The 26,231-nt window shown below is 39.3% G+C and overlaps 2 protein-coding genes across 4 annotated transcripts in view; one reads left to right on the forward strand and one right to left on the reverse strand.

The window, feature by feature from the left end:
* ACMSD (aminocarboxymuconate semialdehyde decarboxylase) overlaps positions 1–19,368 on the reverse strand; it is a 39,775-nt gene extending 20,407 nt beyond the window's left edge. Inside the window, exon 1 of one of the 3 annotated variants that reach the window (XM_042041141.1) lies at positions 19,165–19,368. In XM_042041141.1, coding sequence (XP_041897075.1) covers positions 19,165–19,353 — 189 coding nt within the window. In that variant the 5' untranslated portion in view covers positions 19,354–19,368. Of the gene's footprint in view, positions 1–2,653; positions 2,780–19,164 lie in introns of those variants that run through there. The other 2 variants (XM_042041143.1, XM_042041142.1) reach the window with 2 other exon arrangements.
* TMEM163 (transmembrane protein 163) overlaps positions 18,349–26,231 on the forward strand; it is a 90,280-nt gene continuing 82,397 nt past the window's right edge. The window contains exons 1-2 of the mRNA XM_042041145.1: positions 18,349–18,747; positions 23,779–23,898. Of these exons, the coding sequence (XP_041897079.1) occupies positions 18,594–18,747; positions 23,779–23,898 (274 nt within the window). The 5' untranslated portion in view covers positions 18,349–18,593. The remainder of the gene's footprint in view (positions 18,748–23,778; positions 23,899–26,231) is intronic.

Raw genomic sequence — 26,231 nt, forward strand, 5'->3', positions numbered from 1 at the left:
GGACTGGACTAGTAGTGTTTGTAGATCTGGAATTTTAGCTCCCAGTTCAACATCATTTTAAAACAACTGCTTTAAAAATGCTTAAAGTTGCTTACTACATTGAGGTTCCAACTGAAATAATTTTGACACAGAAAATACTAAATTAAGCATCTGGCAGTGTGGAAATTGAGCTGACAACTTTCCAATCTGTGATCGGTTAATCATTAGCACAAAGATGCATTGATTCCACTCTTCAGCTTCCATGATTCAGCAGCAGGAGTGAAGGTCAGCCTCTTATCTATTAATATTTAAACAGCAAGAGAAGCTAAAAAGGAGAAGCTTAGATGCTCATTGATTCTTCTAGAGAGATTCAGAATTGTTCATGCAAAAAACGCAAAACCTACATAAGAAGCTGATTTCCTTTTACTTTCATAAATTATCCATTAAGAATGAACTCTTGAAATCTCTGAGTGAAAACAATGCTCAGAATTCCCATTCCTCCAAAAAAGAAACATTTAGAAGGAAACTAAGTAAGAGCAGGCATTTCTTTCACTGAAGTGTAAACAATTTGGATACAGTCCTGAATTTCCTGTGATACCAAATCATCACTTAATGCCACTGTGAGCTTTCCTAATGTGGCTGTGCAGAGCCAAACCTCCTGACGTCAGCCAGAGATGCAGCCACTGGGGCTGTGTTCTCTGCTTAACTATGTAGATTTTATTTAAATGTGTACATTTATAGGTTTATACATATATATAAATACTGAAATTTAGGGAAAATTTAATGAGTGACAATTAAAGAGGACTTTAAACTAGAACCATGCTAACTGCAATTGTAAGCTGAGGAGAAAACGAGTACCTTAAATGGGTAATGAAGGAGCACATAGGCAACAGAGAAACTCAATGGTCTGGTTTTGAACTTATTTTATTCTTTCTTCCCCTCAGGTATTAGTTGTAGGTATTGACAGTCCTTATCTGTTCTTTTCTATGATTTTTTATACTTGTGATAGTTTCCTAGGCTGTTAAACTGGTATCTTGACAATAGAATTTTCTAGGTTGAAGGTCCAGTACTTACAAAGCTGGAAACAAGACAGAGAAGTTTAGCACTAACTAAAAGTGTGCATGTTAAGATTCCTCATTGGTTTTCCTTGCATGAAATGGAGAGATCTGTGTTAATGACTTGAATCTCCAGAGGACTCCAGGGAATTCTGAGAGTTGTTTTCTACTCTGAGCCCATTAATAAACCATTGAATCACTCAGAACAGAGGGAAAAAAACCTAGCAGGTGGAAATTAAATTTTAAAAATTTGGTATTTGCCTCTTTATCTGTGTTTAAAGAAATGCAGTGCTGGCCCACAGCATCTAGCATTAGTGAATTTAGAACATCAAGGAATTCTTGGAGTTATTTTATCTCAGTGAATGTATTGCCCTTTTAAAGTACATACAGACAAAGATATTTAAAAACATTTAAAAAACCATATAAAATCAGAATGAAGAAACTTATGGGTGTTTTTATGAAGTTATTGTACAAACAAATACAACAAAATCTGCAACAAGCAAAAGTAACCTGTCTTTGTAGTCTGGATATTTAAATTCCTATCCATTTTAGACAGACATAATTATTCTAAAAGTATCTGTAGCCTATATACAGATCCAGTGTATATGTGTTTTTCATCAGGAGCTCTTATTATTACAAATAGAAGGTTCAAATAGATTTTAATAAACACCTTCATAGATAAACAAGGAAACAAACATTCCTTTCCAGGAGGGTTTATGCATAATGATGTTTTTCATGACTAATGAAGAAATAATCCTATGTATGTTTTTAATGCCAGGTTTTCTCATGACTTTTTTTCTAATATGCTGTTTATGTTTCCCAGCTGCTCTCTCTATAATATTGACTGAAACGGGACTGCTTAAATCACAGAAGTATAGAGATAATAGATATGAAACCCTTTCAGATTTATTACATTAAAACTTAAATGACATTTTTCATTCTCAAATACATTTCACAGGATCATGAAAAATATTGAGGACAAGAATAAATTTACATCACTGAATACTACTACTACTAAAATAATAATAAGTTAACACTTATAGCTTCAGTATTCTGACAACTGAGGTTTTCTATTTTAAATACAATAGGCTACTTCTTTCTAGTAACTGAAGAAATAACAGATATTAGTAAAATTATCATCATCAATTAGCTGTACTTAGAGTGACCCCACTCCAACTGAAGTTAATGACTCTCATGCCTCTGGGTGTAAGATGGGAATGAATTTGTCTTAGTTAACATTAATCTTGTCTAATATTTGACTATTTATTTTATTTAAAACAAAAGTGAATACCATTTAGAAACAGAACAGCTCTATTTTTATCAAGAAAGTGGAATTTATACCTTATCATTTGCAAATTTTGGGTCTCAAAAAACCCAAGGAAAATGGTAAGAATTGCTTCAGAATAAATAAAAAGTCCAGTTTTACATCCCTTTCTGACTGGGACTCTTGCTTTGCAAAACAGTGCAATACAAATATTTTACAGCTGGGAAAAAAAAAAAACAGACTAAAATCTAGAGATATTTACCACAGAAACCTTCATTCATTTTTCTTTCAAAAATCACATTGGTAGAAATGGTTGCTGATAACATAAGGCACTGAATATCTAAACTCTTATTACCTTTTTTAGGTCAGGCCATTCCTTAGGTAGAATGTGGCTATGAATATCAATTTTCATTTTTGAAGTGTCAGAGGAGAAATACTCCCTCAATGCTAATGTTTTCTGTGTCAGTGCTGCTATCATTCCTGTCCCTGGGTCACAGGTTATTAGCTTTGGCTGCTGTCCAGATCCACCTGCTGTCCTATCAGGAGAACAAGGTACAGTGGCCAACCAAGAAGCCTAATTCCAGAGGGGTGGTTCCCCAAAAGAACAAAGATTTCGAGCAGAAAAGTCCCTGTTAATGCATAAACTGCAGCTGACCGAGGGCAAAGGGAAAATACTTGTTTATATTGGCACCATGAAGGGATTTATTTCACACTGACTCTAAAATGTCGAAAATAATTCAATAAAATTGAGTTAGAATAAATACATTAAAAGTTCTGACTTGAATTTCCTTCTTTCTCCATGTTAGGTTGTGAAATAATTTGTAGAGGGCATATAATGTGCCCTTGGCAGAGTCACACATCCTCATCTATTCTCTTTTTTTCTCTTGCATTTTCTTTAAAGTTGTATTAAGCCCCCTCCAAAATACTGAATTGTAGCCAAATCTATGCTCTGCATTTTATATTCCCCCTCCTCATCATTGGTTCACTCAGGATATTTACACAAGCTACTGCATAATGGTGCTTACAGCCTCTCAAGATGCCTCAATTATAGATACATAGATGTATTTCAAATATAACAGCTACTGCATCCTAAGTTAAGCTTAACTGGAGCTATTTCAGATTTCCTGTGAAACTACATCTCATCTTTTGCCCTTTACTCAATTTAGAATTACACTTCTTTGCTCAAGATACCCTTGCTCTTTATTTGTGCTGTATTTTTGTCTGTAATTTATTCCCCCTGTAGTTTTATTTCAGTGTATGTTACTCACACAACGTCCTCTTGTGAGTGTTTGTTAACCATTCCCTGATTTTATTTTTTGTGAAAAATGCTGATTTTTTTTTTCCAAAATGAAATGCTGCTGCAAATCTTTCAACTTGAAATCAAGTATCTTGAAAAATAAGTGGCCTTTTTTGTGTTATCCTTTTCCTGACTTCCCTATTGTATTTGGGCTTGACAGAAACCCCCAGACTCTTGTATTTCTGCACTTGTTCACTCATTAAGCAAGTCTGCTTTGGATTTGGTCAGATAACTTTCTTAAGAGTTATTTTTCATGCCAGCTTCTTGTGCCAGGGTTGTTTGGTTGATCTTGTACTTCTCTGCAGCAAGAGGTCACTGAAGACTGAATGTTCGAAAGAAATAGGAAGCAGCAGTTTTGGGGAAGTATTCCCCAAATAAAGCAAGACAGCCAACAATTTACTTTAACAGATCAAAACTCTGGGATTGAAAACAGCTATTATTTCTGTGTCAAAACCAAAATCAATCTGTTCGTGACCAGGCTGCCAGGTTAAGCAGCAAATTTGCTCTCCTGCTCCCAAATGTGACAGCCATGCTGTGTGATGTGGCACTGCAATGTCAGCCTGTTGACAGCAGTGTTCCTGCATGGACTAGAGCTGACAGAAGAAAGAAATATTGATTCAGCTCTGGGAACTCCGCATCATGAATCCATGGATGGGAGGCAAACGCCTAAAGTGAGTCCTCCAATAAAGGGATGTCTGGAAGACAATTCCCTGCTTTAGCATAGAAAGCAGAGTGAAGTGAAGGAGAGGGGCAGGGAGCGATTTGTGCACCTGACTAGTCTAAGACACCAACATTCTTCAGTCACCAAAGCTGCAGGATTCCATGCAGAGCTCAGCTGCATTTCTTCAACACTGAGCTTAATTTTCCTCAGCTCTAAAAAAAGCCTTAGTTGTTAGTTAGTGCTCCCAAGACACAGCTTAGCTTGCAAACACTGTAGTACTCCCACACTGCATTTCATTTAACAAAACACATCGTTTGGAAACCATACCAGTTGAAGGCAAAATGTGGATCCATGTCACTTGATCGAAGGACACTGAGATAGCTGTCTATATCCAACATGATCCATTGGGTCAGCAGCAGAAAGACCTTCACTGACTAGGAACAAAAAGCTCTTCAGCTACGCAGGCATCCAACCTACTCTAAACTGAAAACATGACTAACAACTCTTTCAAGGACATCCAGCTATAGACTGTTCAGCCAAGGCTGATTTCAGATACACACACACAAGCCTAGCAGATCTGTAGGGTTCTATTTCACTGAAGGGACAAGCACTAAAGTGAAAATTGTGTTAATTTTAGGGCATTAAGTGCTTTTTTCTGAAGCTATTTAGCTGCTTTTCTGAAACAAGTGCAGAATCTGAGGTTTGGAGTCTTCAGGATGGAAATTTGTTGTCCAGTTCTGGCCTTTGTTTATCGGGGTGAAAAGTATTTTCTCATATCAGTGAGAAAACCCTGACGTCTTCAAAAGAGGCTGCATCAACAAACACTGGTAAGCTCTGCAGAGAGCTCTGCCGCATCCATGCTCTGAGGCAGCCCATTTTCAAGTAGGATGAACAAAGACACAAAGAGGCAAATTCAGGATGCTGATCTCAGAAAGGGCTAAAGTACTCGTGCCAGGTTTTTATACCTTCCATTTTTCATGTTCCTCTCTGGCCCCTGTTCTTGGAATTTCACGTTTGATTGTGCAAATTGGCTGTTTTACACATGTGCACAGCTACAGAAAAACAAGTGGAAAACTCTTTGTGCTTAGTAGCTAAGATGAAGTACTTAAAGAATACGTTCCTTTCCAAATGAAATAAATGTTGAGCAGCACACTTATATTGGTTGCTTAGCAACAGGTTATCCTTTGGCTGTGCTGGGGACTACACAGGTCCTTTGAGACTGCCATTACAGACCTGCTTGGAAATGTCAGATTTGGAAAGGATGCAAAAGTCAGTAATTCTATTTTTTTTTCCTCTAGTATCAAATAATTAAACCTCTCCTATTAAATTAGCCTGATCACAGAACTTAGACCTCTTCTGGGACTCCAAAGAACACAGACTTCAGTGGGAGTGGTGTGGTCTGAGTTCTGTGGGGAATAACAACAATGGTATGGTTTCTCTCCTAATGAGGAATAAAATCATGCAGTTCCCATGCAGCAGTCTCCATGCGTAGCTCTCAAGTGCCATCTTTGACAGGAAGACATCATTTCACCAGTAGAGCTACACCAGGAGGACATGTCCAGCTGCAGCTACACCAGTAAAGGCTTTAACCAAGATGTATTCCAGAGAGTGGGTGGTGTTATGATTCTCCAATGCCATGAACCAAAAACTCCAGCTTTTTCTGCCTAAGGTCCTGGTGATTTGCACAGCCAGCTAGACTGCACTGCCAGGGTTTCCTTTATACACATTTATGCAACAGAAAAGGCACCCTCACCTCCAATCTAGAGCCAGCTAAACCAGCTCAAGGTGGCAGCAGTGCAGGCGTAGTCATCATTAAATGCTGAAGAGTAGTAGGTTTTTCACTTTGTCATTAAAAAGCCTTTGCAGAAACAAACAACTGTAAGAGCCTCTGTTTAGACAGACATCAGAGCTGCTGCTCTGTATCTTGAGCCCGTTTAGCCTTGCAGAGAAGTTGGGCTTTTTAGCTCAGGTGTGCCTCTGTACTGATGCTTCCAAGATCTCAGCTATTAACTCTGCATAGTGAAGCTTCACAGTTGCACAAACTCAGGGTGATGCTCCTCAGGTGGGCTCTCTATTAGACCTGCCACAGCCTTTTTGTGTCCCTAGAACTTATAGTGGAAAGGTGTCCAAGGTTGCTGACGCCTGTGGCAGCCCCGCACTGCTCTGTGACCACCATCTGAGCAAGAGTTCTGATGAATCACGCAGTCGTGAAGGCAAACAGTGTCCTCTGCCAGATTCGTGACCATTACTGTGTGCTCTGCTGCCTAAGTTAAGCCATAAACGAATCCTTATTTCTAGAACATATTACATTGTTGAAAGTCAACTGCCATTCTAAGAGAATAAAAGAAAATTATGTGCCTATCTTTCAAATAACATAATTATTTTCTTAATACACTACAATTGCAATTCTGCAATTTACTCTTACCATGCATTTATCTCGTATAGAAATCTTCTACCAAAAATATTAAATAGATTTTTTAAAAAATGTCAGTATGAGAAAAATAGGACTTTATTTTTTTTTCCATTGTATAGACTTAAGCAAATAAAAAATATTCTATTTAAGCATGTACCAGGCCAAGTGTCACTCCTGTGCAATGGGAGTAACCAGACTGATACCACAGCATAAACATAGAAAGAACAGATGGAATGAAGCTTACAGATACCAAGAAGTCGTAATTTCCAAGTTAATACCCCATGGTAGCATCTGAAATTTTTTCAATTATTTAGAAAGCTGGTGCCTAAAATAAATAAATCGTAACTCCTGCTATATGTTGTCTGAACAACTTTTTTTCCTGTGTACTAGATAGTCAAATCCTCACTTTTCCCTCTTTGCAGAGGCCTCTCTGTGCCACTCTTTGGGTGCATCTGAATTTTGGGGACAAGGACAGTCTTCTCAGAGCTTTCACTGCTTCAGAAAGAAAGCGAGTGCCAAAGCAAAGACCTCTCCAGCTCTGCAGATGTTTACAATGTAAATGTTTGGGGTTTTATTCATTCATCTGGAGGAGGGAGCTTGGCAGAGGAATACTTCCACAGAACATTTCTGGAGCCTGCTTTCACTTGCTGAGTTCAACTACGAACAGGCAGGTACTGCTTTTTCTTTTTTTATTCCAACATTTGGAATTTAATAACATCCTCTGAGGAAGAGCCACCTTCTTCACAATTACTAAAATAGATCCACGACTTCCTGGCTGTGTTTAAATGTGTTTTACTAATTTGCTTGATTTTTTTTTTCTTTATTTGCTGAAAAAGATTAAGAAATCGGCACTTTCTTGGTTACAACTACAGGCAAGACTGTATTGCAGATACATCAAAACATCTGTGTTCATTTCTGAGTGTGAAGATCATAAAAAAAGTCACTCTTAAATAAGATCTATTTTCTTCTTCAGGACATTGCCACTCATTGTCATCTAATGTTTCATGTAAGCTTTTTAATAATATAAAAAATGCAGGTGTTTTAGAAGAACTCTATGGTAATTAATCATTTCAGACCCAACAAAAAGGCCCCTTAAGTCACCAGGAAACCAAATTGTTATAGAAGAGATCAATCAAGTGGAGATTCAAAAAGTAATTTTGAGCCCCTGGAAAGACAGACCCATTTCAATGAGGAATCACAAGTAAACCTTGCCTGGAGTTCAGTAATTAAACACCAGACTTCTGGTTTTGGGCTAGGTCTGATGGCCCGTGCCAGCTTGGTGCCTCAAAAGAAAGATCTGCATTATAAATCACAGATTTGTTAATAATGTTTGTGCAGCTCCCTGTGAATAGTGCAGGCTGCAGTTTGTAGAGCAGCAAACAGTGATTGCAGAGTTCACAGAGAGCACTGATCTCCTATTGATGGCCGTGGATTTTGCCTGTGGGAAGTGATGCAGGCTGGCGCTGCCTTGTCGTGGCCGACGCTGCAATGTCAGAGCAGAACTGGGCTGAGCTGCTTCTGAGCACTGTGGTCATTTGTAATCAGTGTTTTACACATTCATGTAATGCACTGGCTGGTGAATGGGTGTTTTAAAATCCCATTGTCTCTAGTAATTCAGCCTTTTTACGAACAGAAAGAAAACACGTGCCTCCAAATATCCATTTTTCTGACATGCTGGCTCATCTCTGCTCTATGTTCTTGAACAACTGGTGTATTAATATCCCTTGGGGGCTTGGGGAATAACTATTAGGATCACAATGTAAAATACACACTTCAAAAACCAGGATCTGGATGTCAATTTTCAGTAAGCGCTCACCATTGACTAAATAATAAAGGAAATTCTTGTCACTAACCTTTTCATATGAAAATCTGTTAATTAGCAGTAAGATTTCATACCATTTGTGAAACTCTCAAGTTTTGGATCCTAGTAATGAAATATGTGTATTTATTAAAATTAGCCAATAATATAATTAACAATAATTAATGTCTACTAATTTCTAATATTACTAACCAACTAAAAGCTACATTCAATCTCTTCATCTTAAGTGACAAGAGGCAACCAGTTGCTCTAATTCAGTGGATCTATATCCTACTTCATATCTGCAGTTTGTAGGTACTTGAACAATTTAGTTGAAGGCAGCTCTGATGAGGTATTTTTCGTAGCAGGGTTACAAAAGGGTTGAATCCCATTGACCACCACAGGCAAATACAAACCATAAACATTTCTATGTCAAGGAATCATACACTGCATTATCTACAGCCATGCACTGCACAGAACAATTAAAATTATAGTTTGTTGAAGCTCAGGGGGTAGCATAAGTAAAATAAAGTTTTAAACAGAAAACACAAACAGTTTAACAGCCTGAATTCACGGCAATGTTTTGGTAAATTTTTCAAGCTGTGTCCTTTTCACAAAAATCAATTTAGAAACAACCTTAAGCACAAGTTCTACTTTTCTATTATGTGTTCCAACAGCACGAGGATTTAAAGGATCTTTTTAATACTAAGCTAATATTTACTTGATTTTTTGTCCTTTTCCATTACTGGCCCAGGTTAACTGAACTGGTTCATCCAGCTCATATTCTACACCCTTCTTACAGTAAAATGTTGTAATATTGGATTACTGCTTTCCAGCCTGGAGCCTCTTACATTCTACATGAAGAATAAAGAAAAATCACAGCTCAGAATACAGAATACAGGGAAGTGTGCCCTGGGTAACACATATCTGATCAGTTCTTCTGAAGGGATTAGACTTCTGCTCCATCTCAGAGGGTGCTTCACTGGTCAGGACCTTAAGTTCTAGAAGCCTCACTCTTGGGCACCACATAATTTTGTAAGGAAATTGCTAGTAGTTCACTTCATCTGGGTGGAGGAAAAAAACAGCATCTCTATATTTAAACTCGAAGTGATAAATTATTCTGATTACCTATCCTGAATTAGCTACTAAATAAAAAAAAAAGCTCATGTGGGGCTCTTTATTTAAAAGCAATCTTCAGCACTGCAGCTTTACTTAGGACACTTCCTATCATTCCAGTTGAATGCAGCCAGAAAGGAAGCAATTTGCAGCATTGAAGTCAGTCTTTAAATGGTAAATGCAGAAATGGTTGGACAAGTTTTATTCTAAAAAGCACATTGCACACATGATCAGATATTGTTGCCATGGCTGACTTCCTTTATTGCTTTGAGTAAATCCATATTTGATACATTAAGCATGGATTGGGTTGCTGTTAGGTAGAATTAGGTCAAGAGATTTTTAAGCCACAGTTCTAAGCATAGACTAAGAGCAAACACAGTAGGTAATTTCTTATTTTTTAAATCTTTAGCATGTGCAACTATAGTCAAGCTATAAATTAACTTGCACTTAATGCATAATGCCATCTAGTGGGAAAATCAACAAGTCTACATGCAACAAGTCTGGCTATCCCATGCAATATTAATCCAATTAGTGCTGCAACCACTGGACAGTTTGAATAGGGAAGTAAGTTTAAAGCAAAAGAACTATAACTTAATTTTCCAAACCTCCACAAAAACAGATATTCACAGATGATCTTTAATGTCCCTTCCAACTCAAATTGTTCTATGATGCCATGAAAATTTAAATATTTTCCAAGCCTGTTTTATCCTAAAAGTTAAGATAAGCAAAAAAATCTCAACAAACATCTATTTAAAATGATTATGGGATATGAAGCAGACCTTGGTAGCTTCTTGATTTTATTTCCTGATTAAATTTTATTTAGAAATTGAATTTTTGGTCAACACAATTACACAAACTTCAGGCTGATAAAGGAGACAATTCAAAGTTTACTGATACATCAGCCAGAACAACCTGTAATTCCAGAGAGTTTCACAATTAATGATCTTCATAAGTATGAGGTCACTTTTCTGTACCCACAAATAAAAAAGGAAACAAAGTGACCAAAATTCAAAGTTATATAGGGTAAAGGAAATAGGCTTATTGTAAAAAGATAGAGTAGAATAAGGGGCTTAGATAGACTATCAGTATCAGATAAGTAGTTTACTTCATTGACAGCCCTTCTAAAATCCACAGTAAGGGAAAAATCTAAGAGAAGTAATTTGTATAGTCCAGTATCAGCTGTGCTAATCAGTGGATAGAGCAAAATATAATCAAACTATATAAATTCTGTCAGTAAAATACAACCTCTTGAAACACACATTTCTTATAGAAGAATGTGAAAATTAAGTGAAACTTCTGTGGTTATTAAGGCATCCCAGCCCCCCAACACCAAAAATATCAGTGGTCTTGATGATGTTGATGATGGAGAGGGGGCTGTGTCCATTACTCTGTGACTGCCTGTCCCTTGTTAACTTTTAGGCATCATCAAAAGCTTTAGACAGAATCTGAAAGAAGCAGAAATTGACTTTTATCATAGTCTGATTAAATTATATGACTGACATTGTCATCTTTCTTCTTGGTTACAGGACAATTTTATTGCAGCAGAGGTTCAAAATTTCACTGACATTCTGAGCTTCAAACTTCAATTGCCTTTAAATTTGAATTTTACTGGTTGTTTAAAAAGACATTCATAGGTGAAGTGGGTTTAACACTCTTCATTCTACGGAGGAAAGTTCTTCAATTTCCTAAAGATGCTCCTCTCCCTTGTAAAATTGGCAAATGCTAACAGCCATGCACAGCTCTATCACTGCTAATAGAATATAAATGTTTTAGTGGGGCTTTTAACCTTATCCATCTTCCATAAATCCAGATCTGACAATGTTCACTATGGATAGACAAATGTCAATATTCACAGCGTATTTCCCTGTGCAAGATCAAAAGGAGCCATTGCTTTTCCTTCTGCTGCACACAGAGAAGGGCCTGGCTTTTGGGTTCAAACTTCTGGGTTTGCATTCCACAAAAAAATGGCCCCCATTTATTTTTGAAAGAAGGATGACATGAATTATGTGACTCACTCTTTAAGAGGATGAGAAACAATCAATATATCATGAGAATAAAGAATGCAGAAATCTGTTATAACTCCTCTATATGTTGTTGACAATACTTCTGCCTCTTCCAAAAATTTATTATCTAAAGAATTTAATTATTTTATCTACACCATCTCCCTTCATTAAAATGAAGTATTCAGACCCAAATTGTATGTCAGGACTCAGGAAACTAACTCTATTTCTTTCAGAAAAAAACCAAAAAACAAACCAGTAACAAAATCAAACAGGCAAAAAACATTAAGTGGGTAACAGATTCCTCTAGGTACTAGAAATCTGATGTCCATCAAGACCTAGCAGAGTTTGATTTAAAGTGTCAAACATCTGCTTGAGAAGGTGTCAAAAAGCCCCCAAAACTGGCACACAGAGAAATGTGTATAGTTTCCAGGCTATGAAGAACATGTTTTACAAAATACTCATTTTGGCGGTGGCTATCAGGCTTTTTCCAAACACTTTCTATAGTAATCCTTGCTAAATTCTCAAGTAGGAATGTGCAGAATCCTAGCTACAGTTCATTTGGCATCAGAAAAGGATAAAATACTCTTCAATAAAAAGCAGAAATATTATCATCTCATAGAGTTTATCAAACAACTTTGAGCAAAAGTGAGCTGTGGAGCAGAGAAGAAGCAATCTAAGTATTATTGCTACAGAGGAGTAGAAGGGTAATTCCCTCAAGCACTCAACACAGGGTCCTTTGATAAAGATAAAAATACAGCAAGAAAAAAAACCCGTGTTGCTGTTGACACAACGAGTAACATACCAACCCAAATCACAAATCAGAGTTTAAAATATCAGGAAAGACGTGAGTTGGGCTCTATTCCCCATAAAACCTATTACATCTCTTTTCTGACACAGGCAAATCCCATTAGGAAATGCAACTACTCCCTTTTCCCATTAGATCTTTACCTTCAAGGTAGGGATTACAACTCTCAATTTTTTAAAAAATGCATAGGGTAAAATTTATAAACTATAAATATTTCATACATGCATGGGGAGAATCTGAGTAGGAAGTAAATGGGTATCTACCTTTTCATGCAGCCTTTTTAACAAAACCTGGGTCTGGCATGGTGGGAATTGGGCTCGGTAGACAGGTGCATCAGGAGGAATGGACTTAGCAAGAGGAAAATGACCCAATCTGTATATGATAAAAAGGATGTTTTGTGATTTCTATAGTTCACTTATCTCATGTTTAACCATATGAACTTAATGGAAAATTGTGTAGAAATTTTTAGAAGATACGTGAGGAAACATGAAGTTATGCAAATATGTTGGAAGTGTCTGGTTGTTAAGATGCCTTAGGATGGGAATTATCATCAAGTAATTATAAGCAATTGGATAAGTTTATTACTAAATTATATTATTTTGCTTCCCAGGAATTTCCTAGCTTCCTTTTTTTCTTTTCTTTGATCAAAAAGGAAATCTCAGCTGCTTAATTCACATCATCCATTAGGCTATGGTTAGAGTCTCATTGGAAGAAGAAAGATCTCTCTGCTTAATGTGAAAAACAGAAAGAAGTAAAAAAGAGGAAGATTATGACTAAAGTAACAGGTTGCTACCTCTTGAAAATGAATTTTTCCTTCCATTTCTCTTCTATACTTGTGAATATTAACAATTAAATATAACCCCTGTCAAATAAGTCATTTTTGTTCAGTTACATAAAACCTGGAAACAGGATGTCTACAGTGATATAAAGAAATAACGTGTTTTGGAATAGACACATTTAGCCTTGCTTAACTGCAAAATATTTCTCTGAACAAAACAGATTAGTTTTTATGGTTTCCCATATTTACACAGCAGTTTCATCTTGAATTAAGAAGAGCTTTTAAAATAGTTGGAAAATGCTCACTGTAAAGAATCTTTTCCAAGATTTTCTGCTCATTTTTAGATGACATATTTTGCAGCCTCTGTTTTTATTCCTCCTTTGTTGCCACAATGGAATCTATCAATGCTTGTGGCTCGTGCTGGCTGTGGCATTTTTTGCAAATATGATCCTGCAACAACATTGTGTAGGGAAAGGGTAGGTGCTTATGTGAGGTGTCATCAATTACTTACCAAGGTCACTGCATGCTGTATTCTCTGGGAATTATATTATGGGCACTCTTTCACAGTCTGAAGGAAAAGGTACTGAATTATCATATTCGTTTTCCAAAATAACATTCTGATTATTTTTGACCCAAGTTAATATTCAGTCTAAAAATGCCAAGAAGAGAGACGATTTCAATTTAAACTCTACTTAGCCCAGCGCAAGAGAAAAAGACTACATACATTGGATAATAATTTAAGCATGCTCTGCAGTTTAAAAATTAATGCAGTGTTGTGTACTAACATCAACATTATCTTTTATTTTAAATTAAAAACCCAAGGTGACTAATACTAGGCTTAGAGGTATTTAGACCAGGTTAAAAGAACCTGGTGTCCTCATCCTGTTGACCACTGACAATGCTGTGGGGCTATAGGTGAGCTACAGAACAAGAGCAAGATCTGTGTCTGCCTCTGCCTGCGTGCCACCAAATAAACTAGCAAACAAACAGAGTTAAAAAAACATCCTAACTTGTTTGTAGAAGAAAACTATTTGTTTGTAGGAGAAAAGAAAACTATGGCAGCCAACCTCGCACAAGACAATTAAAGGACTATTGAAAGAAATTATTGGGTTCATGAAAAAAAGTGAAATACAGAATCTAGAGGTTTTCATCACTAAAGAGACATATTTAATCTAGTCATTAGAGGAGGACATGTCTAAATGGCCAAGAATGATCTTACCATCTCATCCACAAACAGACATGACAAGGGAGCTGTAGTGCAAAATTGCAGAACATTTCAGCACCATAAACACTTATTGAAGGTGTTGCCTTTTGGAATATCAGGCTAACTCAAGAGTTGGTCCTAGAGGAGTGACACTGAAGATGAGCTATAGTGATGACCTCTATGGGACAGATGGCTGCCTGTGCCTTTAGAACAGGATGGGTTCTGGGTTGTTTGAGATGTGTCCCCTGAAGAACTGGTCCTGTGGTAGGGCCATGAAAGGCATATTGATCAAGTAAGAAGTGAGCATTTTCTTTTAACTCTCAGCCATGAAATGTCTGATAGACTGAACTAAAAAACCATCCTGGCTGACACTTGCACTTCCTGATACTGCAATACAATGCCACTGACAAACACAGTATTTTGTTGCCAAAAAAAGGGCAGTTTTGTGTTTAGTATGTGTGTGACATGCAACCCAGCAAACAAAATGGTGAATGGCATTATCTTGCTCTTATGCCTTTAAGCATAATAAAAAATAATCACCAGGTCAGCTGACCAGCTCTTTCCAAATACGCAGCAGTGCTCTTAGGTTAAGTGCTGTACTTAAGATGTTGGTCAATATGGAACATGGACAAGTTAACATCAATGAAACCAAGCAAAGTTCCTTCTCAGGAGCCTTTGAGTGCACCACTGCGTCCTGCTAATTCAAGTGAAAACATTGCAGTCAGTAGCTCTAAAATGAAAAGGAAAACCAGAAATTCAAATCTGATTGATATTATTCATGGGAAGGAAGGAAGGAAGGAAGGAAGGAAGGAAGGAAGGAAGGAAGGAAGGAAGGAAGGAAGGAAGGAAGGAAGGAAGGAAGGACCACAAGAAAAGCAGACCACAGACAATACAGATAAGGAAGTTCTTTTTGTTGTTGCTCTTTGCTGTGATGCATAAGACTTTCATCTCATCTGAAATCTCCTTTCTCTAAATGCCAAAATATTGCAGAAATTACAGGCAGCTCCAGCTGGGAACAAAGTTCTACAAGTATGTATTAATCTTGCAGCAGCTACAGAAGATAAGATGGTGTCAGTCTAGTTAGACTGCATCCAGAGATACGGCCTTTTTTTTTTTTTTTTTAATTGATTTTGGCTTTCCATTTTTCATATCCAACAAAGGGAGGTTTGAGGGGCCAAGAAATAAAATCATATGTCTATTAGACTGAGGCCTTTTTTTATCGTCATTGACTTTGCCTACAGGTTTCCTACACAAGAACTCCAACAGGGCTGGAAAACAGGATCCATGTCTATAAAAATCTAGCCCTACATGTTTATCCAATGGAATACACTTCATGTGAATGAGTGTCATGAGAAATAACAGGCAATGCTGGAAAGCAGCTTCCAGCAGCTATGATGTGACAGTCTTTCTGCTTCTTAGTAGCTAGTCTGTATAGACAATGGTGTGATCTGAAGGGCCCTTCATTGTTGATCTGTTTTGAATTTGTATTTGCTAAATGCAGTGTATGACCCTTCTCATGCGAGGCTGTGTTTGAAAGCACTGAAGAGAGTCATTTAAAAAACCTATAATACTCTTTGCAGGCTTCATATTCTTTGCTATAGCCTGAACACCACAGCAATTATACAATTAGAGACAGCTCCAGTCCCTGCCACACACAGTTTTATGTAAGAGCAGCAATTGAGGACAACCAAAAAAGGAGAAAGAAACACATTAAAGTTTAAAACTTGTGCTTTGGTGTTCTTAGTTCCTATTGTTCTCTAAATCATTTGGAAACCTACTCCTTTGACCTCCTTTTAAAGAAATGGAATTAGGAATCTACAGGCACTTTCCTCTTGGTTTGATTTCTGGAAGTTATAAGAATACCAAAATAGCTTGGAGAGACCAAGAGAAAGGAGGTAGTGTTCAAGGAAAATCACTAGTCAGTTTTCCATTTATGCAAGGAATAAGAAAGTTCTTACTGGAATGGATCAGATATGGATTTATCTCTATAAAAGAGGAGGGATCCTGCAGTAATTGTATTAGGGAACATTGTATCTGTTGCAGCAATTTCAAGGGACTCTTTATGGCTGGTCCTGGCTGCACTCTGCATGGGATGGTGTCTCCCCAACCTGACTCACCAAAGGTTTCTGTATCCTTGCAAGGTCTTGAAAAGTTGTTGGTCCCCATTTCTTGTCTCTGACCAGGTTACAAAACTGATTCTATTCATTTAAGGATTCTCACTTTAAAGACACATTTTAAGTGATAGAGACATCTATTTTTATGGTAAACAACAAAAGGTGAGCTTTTTCTACTTTTCATTCACCTCTCATGGGCATACATCCATCTGCTCTAGCATCTTGCAGGTTCAAGGTAACCAGAGCTTAATAAACAGCCTTTAAAAAAATCACAGGTTTTTTTTTTTAATTTGAGTTGCTAGTTTTCAACCCCTCACAACTCAGCCCAAACCTCAAAATAACACATCCCTCAAAATAACTCACTTGTGTTAACTTATGCACGTGAGAACCAACCTCTTTTGACATTAATATCAAATAGGCACGTTGTAATTTACTATCCATTTCATCAGGAAAAAGCAATTAATTTTGGCATTGCTTATATTCATATTAATGCTGATCCAACTAGAAGAGCAAGAGCTCTGGGATCGCAAAGCAGGCTAGGGATAGCTAGGGGTGAAGGTGAAATTTAGGTGAAAGACATGAAGACATCAAAATATTTCATATAGTAGGTATGATAGACTATACACAAAGAAATCGTAAGATTAGGTAAAGACACCAATCCCTCACATTACAACAGCCATCTTCATTCCACAAGACTGTCAAAATGCCAATCAGTTTCTAAACCAGTATTTTATGCCACTTAACATTTACTTATACTTCTACTTATACTTTTTCAAATAATTAATGATTTAAAATTCAGATTAAAAGATTTTGAAGATTAGCACACAGTTGTAAGAAGTATTTTTTAAAATTAAGACATTTTGATAATAACGTTGCACTGACCATTTTTAGACAGATATTACTAAACTGCTACAAAACTTTTTGTAAGGCTGACATCAGCAGGATTCTGACAGTTTATAAACTCATGTCCCTATGTTGGCATAAATATTAATTTCCTGCTGGCATTTCTAGACTGCCCAAATTCACTAGTTTCTCAAAGGAGAAAGGCAACTTCATCTTCATGTAACTTAAATGGGGATGGTATCCTTATGTATCACCTAAGGACCAGGGCTACAATGTCTTCTGATATTTTCCTAGAAAAATTTTTCAAGTCAAAACATGATGCAGCTTCAAAATATCTGCGTGCGAGTAAGCATGCAGCTGGGAGACTGTGCTCGCACAAAGAATGCTTTGTTTGTTTGCACCTCTCCATCTAGTCATTAGAAACCAGCAGAGAAGAAGCAAGCAGCCCTGGCACAAATTTATCTGTAAAATTTTACATTTTAAAAAAACATTTCTGTGCTCCTGAGATTTTAGTTTTGTTCCTATGTTCTTCTGCAGCCCTAGGAAAGGCAGGTGAGCAATCTGAGGACAGCTCTGAACGCCAGCGAGTCTAACCCCATGCTTCAGCATGAGATTGCTGTACGTTCGAGGGCAGTTTTAAGGCAACTCTGAGTGTGTGACAGAACGTTAGTGCTGCGGGGTCTGAGAGGTGCCGGGGTGAGGCGATTCTACTCTGATCCCGAAAAAGGGCAAAGGCAGATGGAGGATGAGCAAATCCCCAGCAAAGGGGAGCTGGGTCTTTACCTGTGTGAGGGGAGGCGAGGCGGACGGGGCCTCGCTGCGCAGGGCCGGCATCCGCAGCCCTCGGGAGCGGCGGGAGCGCTCCTGCTTTGGACAGTCCCTGGACAGCTCTTCCCCCTGAGGCTCGGCTCCGGGAGAAAGGAGGAGGCAGAGCCCGCCATGGCGAGGGGAGGCTGAGGAGGCTCCCGCTTCCTGAGCAGCTCCCGCCGCCGGCGGAGCTCGGCGGGGCGGGGAGGGGACGGGCAGCGCCGGGAGGCGGCACCGCGCTCCCACCTGCCCCTCTCCGCCGCGGGCAGTGATGAGGCGGCCGCGGGCAGCGGCTGGCGAGGAGTGCCCGGAGTTTGTTCGCTGCCCGTCCGCGTCTCCCTGATGCTCTGAGCCGAAGTCTCCTCCTCTCCCCGGGCTCGCACCCGGGCTGGATGCTCCGCTCGCTCCTCGCTTCCCTGCCACAGCCGCCGGCCGCTTCCCGCCGCCCCGCAAGAAATGGAGCCGCCCGCTGCCCCCCTGGACACCACTCCGGACCCCGCCATCGTGCAGCCCCCCGGGGCCAACCCGCCGGCGGCTCCCCGGGAGCAGCAGCAGGAGCAGCTGCGGATCGGGGAGAGCGGGCAGTTCAGCGAGGGGCCGGAGGACAGAGGTGAGCGTCCGTCCGTCCGTCCCCCGCCTTCCCGCACGCTGCCCTCCGCTGGGGCGAGCCCCACCACCTCTCCTGCGTCCCGAGGCGCCTGACACCCACCCCGACGGCTCCTCCGACACCCTCCCGCAGCATCCTCTCACTCGCTCTCCTGGACCCGTACCCTCTCCCTGCCGCCGCAGCAGCCCTGCCCCCTCCCCTCCAGCCCTGGCAGCCGCACACCGGCTCTTGCCGCCCGAACTGCCCCCTCCAGCCCCCCTCGCCTACCCCTCATCCCGCCGCTGGCACCCGCTGAGCATTCCCCCGCGCCGCCCTCGAAGCTCTTCCCCGTTTTAGCTCCCGTGCGAGCGCTCCGCGACAGCTTTGAAGTATTTTTATAAACTCTATTCGTGGCTGTTCCCACCTCGCCCGAGAACTTGCCTGCCTGGCGGGGGAACGGCTGCCGGCGGCACATGGCTCCACAGGCAGCGCCCGGGCGAGGGGCGCGGGTGGCGGCGGGGCTCCCGGGTCCCCCGGGAGGGCCAGGCAGGGCCGGAGGCTTCCTCGGGAGGCCGCTGAGGTGCCCAAGCCGGCGGGGTGGTCGCAGCCGCCCCCCGAGCAGGGGCACATCGGGGCGTTTCTGGGGGGTCCGCCCCAGCCGGGCTGGGGGTTGAAGTCGGGGCACTTGTCTCACGCCTTGTCTCCCTTCCCCCACCGAACTGTGCACTTCCACACCGGCCCCTTTTTTTTTTTTTTTTTTTTTTTTTTTGGTTATTTACTTAAATACCTGACCAGGAATGGAAAGCTGCCTGCTTCCAAACCGCCATACGCTTTAGTGCGAAGCACATCCATTTCGGACATCTGTTCAGGGTGTGTGAGGCACTCGCTCACCTGCCGCCCACAAAGGCAGCTGCCATTTTAACCCTCCCCACTGCCCTGTCCTCCACAACGCCTCCAGGCTCCTCTTCCACGCAATTTGTCTCCATCTTTTAATTTCATGTACTGATTTCCCTTAGCCTCCCTGTTGCCTTTTCTTCCTTTTCCATTTTGTTTTCAGCATCCAGGAGTCCCTTTTGTGCTCTCGGTCTTCATCCACATAACCTCTTTGCATGTACTCTCCTCTATCTCCTGTTCTTTGCCCAGCTTCCCCAAACCTGTGCCTGCTCACAAATAGTAGACACAAAGTAGAGAAGTGGGGGGAAGAGCATTCACCACCTTTCTCACAGGTTCCAGTTGTGTTGGGGCAGGGGACACCCCTTATTCAAGGGGTACCCTCACTGTCACTGCCAGTGGCTGAGGACAGGCATTTTGCCTGCCTGACGGCAATCTGAGGCTTCAGCTCTCTTTTAAATGAGTGAGGAATTTTCATTGTTGTTCAAACACAGAAGTTTGATTACAGAAATTTTAAATTCGTGCCCAGTATGACAGAGATAAAGGTGAAAGCTGTCCCTTTTGGCATTAAGGGTAATTCCAAAGACAGTGTCTATTGTACCTAACCTATCTCTTTCTATGAGGGAGATGAAGCTAAAGCTGCTGATTTTCTTTTCTTCCTTACCTTCATGCTCTTTCTATGGCCCTTGCAGTGCCTTTCTTTTAGCCTGTCCTGTAGTTACTGATTCCATCTATACCAGAATAATTCCCAGTCATTGTAGAGGGAAATCTGGTATGCTTTTTGCAGGTTGTCCCCGTTGAAAATGTTAACAGTCTGTCCTTTTAGATTGTACTTTTGCCTACAGTCCTTTCCAATGAATCACACCAGATGCAGTTACAGAGATGATGCTTCCATGTTTGCTAAAAATAAATGCTAACCCTAAATTTTGGAATAAGATATTTGCTCTTTAAGAGCCAGATCCAAAATAAGTGATAATTTTGTGGATGGGATCCCTAAATTAACATCCTTAGGTGAACAGGTTTTTTTATTAGCCTTGTCTCTTCCACAATTTCTAACTTGACATTTTAAAATGATCCCTTAGCCAAACAGAAAAGTACTTCTGGTAAGTCAGCATATGGTAAAGAATATCCTAGAATCACTTCACAAATATGCCAAGCTTGTGTTCTGCAACTGTTAGGCAGGTTTTTTTCTCCTGATTTTTTTATGGGAAGAAAATCTGTTAATATGTGAAGATACTGAAAGATAAATTAAAAATCCAGTGGATTTAGCCAGTTCATCATGTTTTCTAAACCTTAAGGATATCCATGTGTTAAATAAATTATTGACAATAAAATTACTCAGTATGTTAATTTCAGGGCGGAGGAATTCCATTTGTAGATGCTAGCTTTTTATTTTTGTAGCAGTGCAAAACATTCTGTAGCAGATGAAAGATTAACTTTCATCCTCCTGTGGATGCTTAAAACTTGCTTTCTTATGGTCAGTGAAAAAAATATGGAGGTTTACCTTGTGACTTTTGTTCTTGTGTGTAAATTAATGAGCTGTCTTTTCTCCTAGATAATTTTTGTTCTACAGGCTTGGTAGTCATGTGAATGAGTTTGTATTTTTCCATGCTGGCCCCAGGACACTCATAACAATTTTATGATCTTTCTTGGGGGTGAAAATTTTGAATACAGAGGATGTATTTGAATTATTTCAGGAAGGAGGGGATCACATCGCTGACAGCCAGAATATGCCAGCCATTTTGAGAGACAGAGGAACACACACGCGCACACACACACACACGGCAGAAGTGGTTGAGTTTTATAGAGATCTCAGTCTCTGTCATACTGGACACGTGCTTGACATGTGAATAGTAATCAGGAGTGCTGCACTAGCTCTGGGGCTTATTATTCATTCCTCAGTTTAATTAGGATATTGCTTGATTTGTAAGTATCAACTGTGTATGTTGGACTTCCCAGGTACTAGTGAGCTGTAGCCATGAATTAAAAGATGTCTTTAAATAAAGAAACAGGTGCGGTTATGTGTCATTCTGATCTATGTTTATTTGAGGTTTGAAATATTGAGAACCAAAACTGGCTGAGAAAAACCTCTGCTTTACATTCCAACAAGATGTGGGCCATAATTTAAAATCCTTGGTTTGGGGAGGGGACAGGAGGGGTGAGTACACAAAACATGAGAAGATGTGTTTTCTCTATGGTTATATTAGTAGAAATCCCTCCCATGTTTCAAGATGTGTTGTTAAATTGCCTCATACCAGACAGCAATTAAACTGTACATCTTTATATATAGTAGCAGAAGATAGACCAAACATTTGTGGAAAAAAAAAAAAATCACACAAGTGAAAGCAGGCATGTGAGAAATAACTGTGCAGCACTATGAGTAAAAGACTCAAACCTTTTGGAGTTGTCATCTATCAGTTTTCATGTATTAGACAAATAATGCATGTAATAAGAAATAGACATAATAATTTTTGTATAGGGCCTGGTCCATGCAAGTTTGTAGATGCTTTCCCGTTCATAAAGCAGGGAGAATGCAGCAGCACAAAGTGTGATAATATTTTAAATTTTCTAAAAATACGGTACAAGCATGAAATTCTCAGAGTGGCTTTCTGAACTCCTATAAAGAAACCCTCTGTGCTTTATTGTAGCTGAGGTGTAAAAAGCAGGAAGAATTTTTCCAAGACAGCATGAATCCCACCAATTATGCCAGGATTAGAACCTGTAATTTTAACAGACTCCAAGTGGCAGAATAAAATCTGATGGCTCAAATTTCACCACCTCTGGATGCCTGCCCCTCTGCTGACACAATGCTGCCCCCAGGGCAGAGATGTCTGATTCAGTTCTGAATTGATTCCAAAACCATTGCAGTTTTCAGCCAGTATATTACAGTCAGTTGAAATTAATATCTGTTAAAGGTTAATAAACTTGGTTAAACATCGTGTGGATTCATGAGAACCAGATCAGATGTCCCTGCCTTGAAAGTGGCAATAGCCATCAGAGGGAAAACTGGGGAAGATGAGGATAGTAACAGCTCCAACTCTTATGTTTTAATCTGGTGCTGAGTCTTACAGAGCCCCTGTTCTCCACCCTTTGTCTAAGACCTCAGACCAGCTACTGAAAGTTGTGCTGTTAAACCTCTGTCTCAGTTCAATGCATTCAGGGCAGGCAAATCTCTCAGAAAAGTGCTCATAATCTGAGAGGAACCACCCACATCTTCTGGAGTAACTCATTAAGAAATTTAAAACCATCAGGTTTTCTCTCCAGTTAAGCAGATTTGAGCTGAAACTTGATGGAAAAAAGAATGTATATGTCAAGTTGTATTAAGCATAAAATAATCAGAATGGGATGTACAGAATGGAAATACATAAAATTCTGAAGACATTTTAAGAGTGGCTTAAGACTCAGACTGAGAGAATAAAAACCAAAGGATTTCGTTAATTTATGTTTAACCTGCATTCTCTGTGATTTAAGATCAGTGGACAAAAGACTGCCACAGATTGAAAGCATCAAAAAAGAGAAAAAGCAATAGCATTTCCTTGTGTTCAACAGACTTCTGCCCTGATTGCAGCAAGGGCAGAATTGCTTCTTCAGTTGGTTCTAGATGGGAATGTGTTCTTAACCCAGATGAGGGACAAGATGCTTCAAGAGGCTTTTTCAGCTGTGATAGCTTTGATTCTGAGGCATGCCTGCTTGTCCTTTGATGATCAATATGTGTGGTGTATCCCTGTGCATTGGGAGGTTATTCCACAGGGACTGGTGAGCACAAGTTTTTCTCCTATGTTAATTATCCCCAGGATCCTCAAGTTCTGAAACAAGTTTTAATCTGAGGGAGTAGAGGACTGAGCCATTTCTTGTGTAAAGGTGCAGGTGGAAGTCATAATGATTTGTGAATTTCCATAACTGGAATGCAGTGCTCTTTTTAAGGGATTCATCTGTGGGTTTTTCTGTGTGGAATCAAAACAGCTTGTGTGTGCTCTTCTTGCTTACTCACATGTTTCTGGTGGCCTCATTCACCTAACCTTAATAATGTGAGCAGTTTTGAGCCTGTATTGCTTCTGTGTGTAACATAGAATGTAAATGTGTTTTCTAGGGCTGAACTAACACAGCTGGTTTTTTAAAAGGGGCAATGCATTGCTCATACATTCTTTGCTTATTGCTTATCAGGTTTACTAGAAAGCAGTACGAGGCTAAAACCTCATGAAGCTCAAAGCTACAGAAAGAAGGCATTGTGGGTTTCCTGGGTCTCCATTATTGTCACATTGGCTCTTGCAGTGGCTGCTTTCAGTGAGTATTGGGAATATTTTCAATCTTCACACCTCTTCCCTTATGTTTTTCTTTTGGTCTCTCAGAATTTCTTTGTGGAAGCTTTCTCATGTTTTTTTCTTTGCAACTGCTAAAGAGGTTTCTCTCTAGGCTGCCTGTGTCTGCATGGTGCTTATAAATTAGTAAAACTGTTGGGTTTTTTTCTGCAGAATAGAGGGTTGTTGAAGGTCGGAGAAAGAAACAGGAGATGTTGGTTCCTGCTAGCATTTATACATGTGGAACTGTTCATTTTGGAGAGTAGTGTAAAAATCCTTATGCAGTGGGTTGCCTTTTACCAAAGAGGTCAAATAAGCCAACTTTTAATCTGTTTGGGATTTGTAGTGGGAAGGCTATAATAAAGAATAGTGAATTGTAAGGGAGAAATATATAATTTATCTGTATTACACTGACAGATAACCTAAGACAATGCTAATCTGGAAGAGATTAGACCAGTGCTTTTCTATAAATTTCATGACATTTTTCTCATTTACCTTTAAACAAAGAATTTGAGCAGGAAAAAAAAAATCCAAACTAAACCCCAAACACTTTTACATGGAAAAAAAAAGGAAATATATTTCTTTTATTTCAAAATGGCAGGAAATGCAACATTGTGTAAATACAAATTTTAGTTCAATGCAAATTTGCAAAATAGAAGCTTTCTATATTGGGCAATTAAGTAAAACATTAAAGACAAAAAGAAAGAAGGAATCTGAAACAAAATCTTTGCAGTGGCACATTCTCTGTTTTAGAGAAAGAAAAAGCAGAAGTGATTGAATTTATGCTTTTATACAAACAAAAGGAGGGCTCTGTCTACGAGACATCAAAGAAGTCTCAAAACACCATTCTTAAGCTTGATAAAGACAGACTTGTATTATTTTTTTCCCTTTTTTTTTGGAATCACAGCAGCATGTCTTTTGTTATTCTAATCTCCATTGTATGACCTGCTGCTGGAAGTTGGTGTCAGCTCCCAGGAGAGGTGATTAAAATCTGACCAAATGGTCTCTGAAAACTTAACATATATTACTCAGAGCAGTTTATATGGAAACACAGGTACAATACCTTGGTTCAGAAATAAGAAAAAAGAGAAGGAACACTTAAAAGCAGAATCTGACTCTGTAAAGAATTTGAATGTTAACAAGAGAGTGAAACAAGTTTCCATTTTGTTCTGCTTCATGGAAATACAGTGGTCTGTCTTTGCTACTGAAGCAACCTAAAGGTAATGCTATGTTACAGAATAACTTTGTTACCTATTAGCACTATAGTTTTAGGGAGTATTGTGACATGGCTTAGTTTTATTTTATGTGTTCATTTGTCAGGGTTGCAAGAATTAAATGTAATATAGATAACTAAAACTGTGTCTTTTAAAAGGATAATATAAAACATTTTTAAAGATTATTTAGGCTGAATTTTTTTTTCTTTCCTTATTTTTGTCACTCTGGTAGTGTTTAGAGAAACAAACAAACAAACAACAGCAAAAAATGTAGTCCCTGTCTGGATATACTGTGGCTGCATATTCAGCTGGAGGGGACAGGCACTGAACTACTGAAATCAGTAGCAGACTATATGTTTTTGGAATGTATCTTTCCTCATGGTTTGCTGAAGCTAAATTTATAAAGAATGAAAGAGGAATCACCACACAGATACATATTAAATCTGTATGGAATCTCTTAATAGGTAGCTGGCAGTAAACTTACATGCCACAAAAGCATTGCCAGGGCTTTTCATGTGTTTACTATTACAAATTTTCAATCTTTGAGGAAAATACAGTGACTTCTGGGATCACCTTGCTGTCCCCATGCAAAATCAGAAGTTCTGCTCATTTTATTGTCTCACACTGGCTTCTCTCTTCCTCAGTGCTGTCCTTTTAGCAGGTTCCTCTAGCCAATCCATGAGTTGGGAGAGATGCCAGGTGACCAGAGTTTGCTGCCTGTTTGATAGAAATGTCTAATTGTCATTTTGGGGTTTCTGACACTGACAATTCTTTGCAAACAACTGCTATTTAAAGCATCCTCCTTCCATTTTACCTCCTGTCTGTAATGGTGAAGTGTTAGAAATACAGCCCTGATGTTCCATTTCAGTGAAAAACGGGGACTTGTTGTGGTAATTGTGGGGCTACACTGACTATTCTCACTGCTCTTCCTGACTCTCCCATAAATTCCTCATTTAAATTTCTGTTTTATTTATAGGTTTCAAAATACTTTCTTGCAAGTGTATCCCACATGATATAGTCTGATAACTGATATATATATATATATCTGATGTTATTTGATAACTGTACTTGAAGGAATGGAGGACATGAAAGGTAGGAAAAACAC

Source organism: Corvus kubaryi, unplaced genomic scaffold (genome assembly GCF_017639235.1).
Source record: "Corvus kubaryi isolate FWS band 111438036 unplaced genomic scaffold, C.kubaryi_AGA036_p1.0 37396, whole genome shotgun sequence".
Taxonomy (NCBI): Eukaryota; Metazoa; Chordata; class Aves; order Passeriformes; family Corvidae; genus Corvus; species Corvus kubaryi.